Source organism: Engystomops pustulosus, chromosome 4 (genome assembly GCF_040894005.1).
Source record: "Engystomops pustulosus chromosome 4, aEngPut4.maternal, whole genome shotgun sequence".
Classification (NCBI taxonomy): Eukaryota; Metazoa; Chordata; class Amphibia; order Anura; family Leptodactylidae; genus Engystomops; species Engystomops pustulosus.
Genome location: NC_092414.1, coordinates 38,892,984 through 38,900,560, shown reverse-complemented (window position 1 = coordinate 38,900,560; position 7,577 = coordinate 38,892,984). Strand labels below are relative to the sequence as shown.

Genomic DNA, 7,577 nt, shown 5'->3' with positions numbered 1-7,577 from the left:
AGGACACAATAAAGTCTGCATCATATTACCAGTTACAGGCGGTCCCCTACTTAAGGACACCCGACTTACAAACAACCCATAGTTACAGACAGACCCCTCTGACCTCTAGTAAAGGATCCAGAGAGCTTCACCATAGTCCCAGATTGCAATAACCAGCTATAAGGAGTCTGTAATGAAGCTTTATTGATAATCCTTGGTACCATTACAGCAAAAAATGTTTAAACTCCAATTGTCACTGGGGCCAAATTTTTTTTTGTCTGGATCTACAATTATAAAATATACAGTTTCGACTTACATACAAATTCAACTTAAGAACAAACCTCTGGACCCTATCTTGTACGTAACCCGGGAACTGCCTGTATGTGCTTGTACTTATAAATAATTAACACAAGCATAAATCTAAGAAAAAAATAACAAGATCTTGTATAATATATATAGATATTTATTCCTTATAAAAACTCTCTATATATTAAAAAAATCCTTCTGCTGTATATCCTAAGTACGTAGGAGTCAATTACTATCAACTTGTCCGTTTCTGGATTTCTTTTATTAAATCTTCCCTGGGGATGTTGACCTGTTGGAAAAACAAAGGGCACAGTAAGAATGTGGTTCCTTATCTGCTTAAATGGGTATTCCCAGTTTGGCAAAAAAATGTTGTGGTTTGTATAATGAAAAATTGTATGTTTTCCAATATACTTTCTGTATCAAATCTTCAAGATTTTCTAGATCTCTGCTTGCTGTCATTCTGTAGAAAGCTACATTTTTTATTTCCAGTGGATAGAAATGGCCCCACAAACGAGCTGTGCACCTGTGTGACCATGGTCAGATTTCTGTCCACTGGAAGTAAACATAGAAGCATAGAATGACAGCAAGCAGAGATCTAGAAAACCATGAGGAATTGATGCAGAGAGTATATTGGAAAATTGCATAATTTTTCATCATGCAAACAATAACATTAATTTGCCAAAATGCTAATACCCCTTTAAAACAGGCTTGAATTTTTACCCCATATTTACTTCAAATAAAAGATTTTTTTTCCAGTTTTTTCAAATTAGTAAAATTCAGATACCAGTCTCTGCAGCTAGCAAAAAAAAGCCTTTGGCCTCTGCTGGTATAATGGGTCTAACATATGTTCGGGATTTATGGTTCACCAAGTGATGCTTTTAGTGTGAATAATATTAGAAGCATGCAGAAAAATAAAAGGTGCACGTTCTTTCTGAATCAAAAATACTATGCGCAGGGCAACCAATCAGGCAGCTCTTAGGCCCACCTTATACACCGCAACAAGGCCTCTCCTGCTACCCTTAAAATAAGGGCACCATGTAAGTATTTACTAAAATGATACCCAAGCTCTGATTGGGTTTTGTAGGCAACTAGAACCGTTTTACCTCAGACACATCTGATAAGTCTCCCCCAATGATTAACTAAATTACAGAATACCATCATCTGAAAGGATTCCTAGAAGTAACATTTTTCTGTAGTTTCTGTAGTTGGCTGCTATTACTATTCCAATTGACCACATGTTATGTGTAATAGAGGGCTGTACCTCTTCTCGTGTTGTAACATCTCTCAGCTTCACCACTCCATCTCTCAGTTCTTGCTCCCCAATAATGGCCACCAGTGGAATGCCGGTCTTCTCACAGTACTGAAGCTGGGACAGTAATTTAGGGTTTTTCTTATGAAGCATCTCTGCCTATGGTGAAGAAAATACATGTCAATACAAAAATAAAAAACAATAAAATTGACACTTTTATCCTCTATCCACTCTATCCAGGACAATCTATCGATATGTGGAACCCCAAGGTGAGTGACAGAACATGAGAATACAGGTCCCCCTGACTTGCCCCATGCATTTTTAGGATTGTCTGTCCCGAATGCTGTCTTGAAAGTCCCCTAGATTGTGGGAATTAAAGATAGAGCTGACCTAACCATAGGATAGGTCAGACACTCTTGCCCTTAAAGGAAACCTACCACTTGGGATAGGGCTTATAAGCAGAACATGCCGTGCACCAGCTCAGGGTGAGCTGGTGCCGGCGCTTATCTCTGTTATGTTTTTAAACAGTTTTAAAGTTTTTTTACAGTTTATTAATGTTTATATCCTTACTAGCTTCCCCGCACCGAGGTCCGCGCTCGGCGCACCATGCGCGCTACCACTTCCTATTCAGATGCATGCACGGTCGCGCGCATGGTGCGCCGAGCGCGGACCTCGGTGCGGGGAAGCTAGTAAGGATATAAACATTAATAAACCGTAAAAACACTTTAAAACTGTTTAAAAACATAACAGAGATAAGCGCCGGCACCAGCTCACCCTGAGCTGGTGCACGGCATGTTCTGCTTATAAGCCCTACCCGAAGTGGTAGGTTTCCTTTAAGTTGTTTGTAGGATGACCTACAGTGTCTGCTATACTATGCCGGGTTCAAACAGGCGTGTCCGTAAAAAATGCAGATGGGTGTAATTTGTGTGCAGTCTGTATTGTATCAGCATCCGTTTTTTCACATCCGTAAACAGAAAACCCTGGTGATTTACTAATGTATTTTCTCCCCAGTTGGTTGCCTAGCAACATTTGAGAAAAAAACAGACCGCATATTGATTTTATACGTTTTTTTTTTTTGCAGGTCCTTGGTCCGCATGCGGAAAAAAAAAAAGTGCATGCTGCAATTTTTTTCTCAAAGCCTGAACACCAGTGGAAAAAAAACGGACATGTGAACAGACCCATAGACGTCAATGGGTCAGTATGCAATCTGCAAAAAAAAAAAAAAAAAAAGAAAAAAAAAAAGGAGCATACTAATATAAATCACGGCCATATGAAAAAGCCCCTGATTAAATATGTATATGATGCAGCTAGTGGCAGGGGTTCTAGGTGTAGCAGCCTCATAGTGGTGACCTATCCTATGGAGAAGTGTGTAATGGTAGTCCATATTCTGACAATAGATACACAGCTTTGTGCATACTCTACTACCCTGCGTATACTGCACGGTACATACTGTTCTATGCCATAGCAGTGTATGAGAAAAGGAAGAGAAAGGCCGGAGGTAGGAGTGAGAGATCCACAGTGCTGAACGTGGATTCACAAACTTCTCTCCCTCCAAAAATGTAAACAAATCACTGTGATTCCTAGAAAAATGAAAATACACATTATGTATAATCTTACAATAAACAATGCACACACTCACTTTAATGCCGGAGCTCCAGAGCGCAGTAATAAGCCTCATCCTCTCCTCCAGGTAATGTGGCTGAGCCGAAGCCACCAGCACCTGAGTCTCTGTGGTTCGAATATTCTTAAAAGATTCCTTTGAAAACAATTGTACTATCGGTCAGTAACTGTTATAGGCGAAAGCAAAAAATGTAAAATAAAGGAATAAAAAAATGGATGTTAAGAGACAAAAACTGTGAAGCCCTGGGTTTGTAAATAGAGAACATTAAGACACAGTGGGGCACATTTACCAAGGGTCCGCACACAGCATTTCCGTCGGGTTTCCAGACTATTTCCAATTTGTGCTGCATTTAACAGGGGTTTTTGGCGCACGGTTGCGACACAAATCAGGGGCGTGATCATCAGACAACCCGACTGATTCGGACTAAGCCCGGGATTTAAAATTCAAATTGTGTGGCAAGACATGCACTCACATACACCGGGAAGAAGAAGGTGAACTCTGGCGGACCTGAGTGGGGAAGCGACACATGCAGGATATCGGGCACACAATCTTAGTGAATGCCCGATATCCTCGTCCGACAACGCACCTCGGGGATCGTGACAATACTGGTTAAGTAAATGTGCCCCAGTGCTTGCTCTGCTTTCTTTTTATTTGCACTTAAAGGTAACCTGACTGGACCGGTGGATTAGTGTCCAAAATCACACCGAGTTTAAAAAAAATAAAAAAAAAAAAATTTATAGTTTCCTTGTTCTGCATTGCAGGAAGTGAAGCCGCTGCAGTACAAGCCAACTTCACCACTCATGCGTAGTAGGTAAAGCACGTTTTGTCCCGGCAACCCAAGAGGCCACACTGGGATCCTTAGATGGGAGTCTAATGGGTCTAATCAGACTCACATCTAGCCGAGTATACATGTCTGTTTGTATTTTTAATTGAGCCCATTGAACGCGAACATATAGGTCAATTTGGGACCCTAAACCCCAGGTTCATATGGACCTGTAGTTGGTTTAAAGTACTAAATTGACATGACAGGTTCTCCAAACACAGTAAAGGGGATATCCTATCAAGCCATTGATCACTTGTCTGGATAAATGTATGCAGGGGTCCCACTTCTGGAACTTCCAAGGAATACTAGAACAGGTGGCCAAGACCATGTTCCAGAATACAGAATGCAGCGGTGTCTCACAGGGTACTACTGTTCTGAAGTGTATGGGGCCGATTGTTTCAAGTACTATACAAGTACTTTACCCACTAGCTGTCATTCACCCATCACTTATCCCGTAATGCATTATTCATGGGATAATTCATAATTTGTTAATACACAGTAAGCACAGAAAGCCACAAGTGGCTGTGAAGTTCTCTGTCTGACTTACTCACAAACTCGTACTAATGTTCAAACAATCTACTACAGCCATATTACTCTTACCTCTGCTTTCCTCTCTGCCATAGATAGTATTCTCTCAATGCCTATGCTGATTCCCACACATGGTACTTTCCTTCCTTTGGAATCAAACATGCCCACCAGATCATCATAGCGCCCCCCTGCAGCTATGCTTCCAAATCCAGCTATCTTGTCAGTATCATTATCTGGTACGTTGTGGGGTTCTTCTGGACCTCTAAGCAGCACAGCTTCATAGATGACTCCAGTATAGTAATCCAAACCACGGGCCAAGCCCAGATCAAAAGTGACCTAAGAGAGAAATTACAATAAAATTACAGCTAACTAAATTCCACAGTCCTAGACTGAACTTGTATCATAGAAAGGTAATGTCATTTATGTTCACACCTTGTCCGCCACTCCAAAGATTTCCAAGTAGCTGTGAAGTAGCTTAAGGTCGCTCAGTGCTTCCATTGCCATTGTATTCTGAGAAACCAGCGAATCGTTACATAAGTGTTCAAGTACTGCCAACCCACCTAAGCAGAAAACAAGTCATATTACATTACACACTCCGCTGTCATTGTGCTTCTGGATCATGGCCAGGGGCACAGCCATAGGGGGGCAGAGGTAAGCGCAGCTACAGCCTATGGTGCCTGAGGGAGCCGATTGCCATTTAGGAAGAAATCAATACTAAAATTGGCACATAACAGGCAGATGGGAGCCCTGTAAAAGACTCTCTGACTATGGCTGCATAGGAAAAGTGAATGCTTGGTGTTATACATACAAAAGAACATGAATTATAAGGCTACTAACAGACGACTTACAGCCGGAATAGATTTCAGTTTATTGTCTCTAGATGCACTACAAGCCGTCCAAGGTAATAATTCTGATGTCTCTGAAACTAATAGGATTTCTTAGATTGTACACCTTCCCATTATGCTTGTTCTTGTAAAGGGTGTATGGTCATATTGTACAGCAGTAGAGGGGTAGTTTGGGTTTGTTTTGAAGACACATACCCTGTGCATCTTGTAATCATTGAGACAACCATCAACTCCACAAAATATTTAGAGGGAGCCTGTCAGTTATACTAACCCACACTAACTAAACACATCTGTGAAAATGGCTTTTATACAGCAGGATAACTATCCCTATATTGTTATTTTCCATGCTCGAAAAGTTCCACAGTCCATTTGTAAAGTTGTCTTGCTCGCTATGCTTATTCATGTTCTTCTAGCTCAACCTCGCCTCTAGCTTCCTGAATGACGACGGGATTGCTTTCACTTCACTTAAATCAACTCAGCCCTGCTACATCATTAACACATTAGGAGTCAAATGTAAGGCCATGGATCCAAAAAGTAAATCTTGGCTGAAACTGGGTCATACAGCAGGACAAAGATCTCAAAAACACCAGGAAATGGAGAATATCATTACACATCGATTTTCTTCAGGCTCCCTTCTAAGTAGGGAAATCAAAACCCAAACATGAATTTATGTATGAATAAATAAAAAAACTAAATTGCATTATTCATAACACATAGAAGGGGAGGTTCACTAGAAATAACATGATACGGCTAGTTTATTCATTTAGTCAAATGAACCAGAACTTTTGTATTGTATTTTCCATTCTATGTGACTGTGTTTAGCCATTGTGTAATATATTTCCCCCGACCAGGCTGGAGCATTTCCTTATTGGATCTATAATTTATGTCTGCTTCAATATGCCGGGACTCTACATTTTTCTGATGTATTTCCAGAGGCATAACTACACTTTAATTAGCTTCCACCAGATAAAATCTTTCTGCCAGCCCCAGACTCAATTATACCGTGTTGCAACGTATGCAAAAAAATAAAAAAAAAAAGAAGAAGCGCTGAAGATACACAAACTGCCCTTTGGTCTCACAGCACGCCATTTATCACGGGCTCCTTTAAGAACATCTCCCATGCTTCATACCGTTAAGTCTGATGTATTCACCCAGTCGGTCTACAATCTCCGGACTCAGATCCTTCTCTTCAATCATCTCTCTCCTGACCTTGTCCCAAGAAATCTGTAAGAAATCGGAAATACATAAGTAACGTGTCCTTTCTTTCTGAACGGTCTCAATTAAAGCCATTCTGTCACAACAATAAAACCAGGTGAAAAATAAATGAATGAGAAAAATGTCACACGAAATGTGTGACATCAGAAAGATATAAATAGAGGCTTACGGCTCCTGTATCCAGTCACATGCCCATGTCTGCTGCTCCCATAAGTTGTCTGCCTTTTTCTAAATCAACCCCAGACCTTAAGTGCCAGCACAAGGCCAGATTTTAATGATATTCCTGCTCGGTCGCAGATACATTTATCAAACAAGGGGGAGGCCGTTTTGTATCTTCTTACGTCTTTAAATGTGTAATATTATTTATACTGCAATGATGTTCTCCTGACGCCTGATATTGATGTATAGGCCATTAGAGAACATTTCCTCTCTATAAAATTACAGATATTACCTGGAAACAGAAGTCCCTGACTTGTCCTCTCCAGTGAAGCTTCTGAATATTCTATTCAGTCATTGTTCCGTTATCAAGGTCTTACAGATTCAGCATAGAAGAAGGCTACAACCCAGCTTTTCAAAAACCATGTATAGCCTATAGTTTACATGTTAGAGAAATTGTAAGCCTAGAAGACTGATGTCATTTATTGTTAGCTGAAGAATATGATAAAGAGCTAGTAACAGTACTTACCTGCTGGTGTTCGTTTCCCTGCTATCACACTTAGGACGATTCACTAGTCTCACATATCATGAGACCTGTGAGGCCAGTGATCATGTGTACACCCAACATGTGAAGGACACCGTTACAACTGGTGAGCACCATGGAAGTAGTAGAACATGAATATTAGTTATTTTTAGGTACGCCTTTTTAAAATTATCTCTTCTAACGCTAGGATTACACTTTTTTCAACTTTACTACTGAAGGATCTTGCCCCAATCCATGAAGGCTCTGCACCCCCTTTATTGAGGCTTCTCCCCACTGTGCGGACTTGGTTTATATATATTGATTATTAATAT

At 40.5% G+C, this 7,577-nt stretch overlaps 1 protein-coding gene across 2 annotated transcripts in view; it reads right to left on the bottom strand.

Annotated features, from left to right (window-relative positions):
• Nucleotides 1-255: 255 nt before the first annotated feature.
• The window catches only part of LOC140126363 (histidine--tRNA ligase, cytoplasmic-like), a 43,469-nt gene continuing 36,147 nt past the window's right edge, over nucleotides 256-7,577 (bottom strand). For both annotated transcript variants that reach the window (XM_072145752.1, XM_072145753.1), the window contains exons 9-14: nucleotides 6,482-6,575; nucleotides 4,939-5,066; nucleotides 4,579-4,842; nucleotides 3,174-3,290; nucleotides 1,547-1,693; nucleotides 256-574 (exon numbers count right to left, since the gene is read on the bottom strand). In XM_072145752.1, the coding sequence (XP_072001853.1) occupies nucleotides 521-574; nucleotides 1,547-1,693; nucleotides 3,174-3,290; nucleotides 4,579-4,842; nucleotides 4,939-5,066; nucleotides 6,482-6,575 (804 nt within the window). In that variant the 3' untranslated portion in view covers nucleotides 256-520. The remainder of the gene's footprint in view (nucleotides 575-1,546; nucleotides 1,694-3,173; nucleotides 3,291-4,578; nucleotides 4,843-4,938; nucleotides 5,067-6,481; nucleotides 6,576-7,577) is intronic.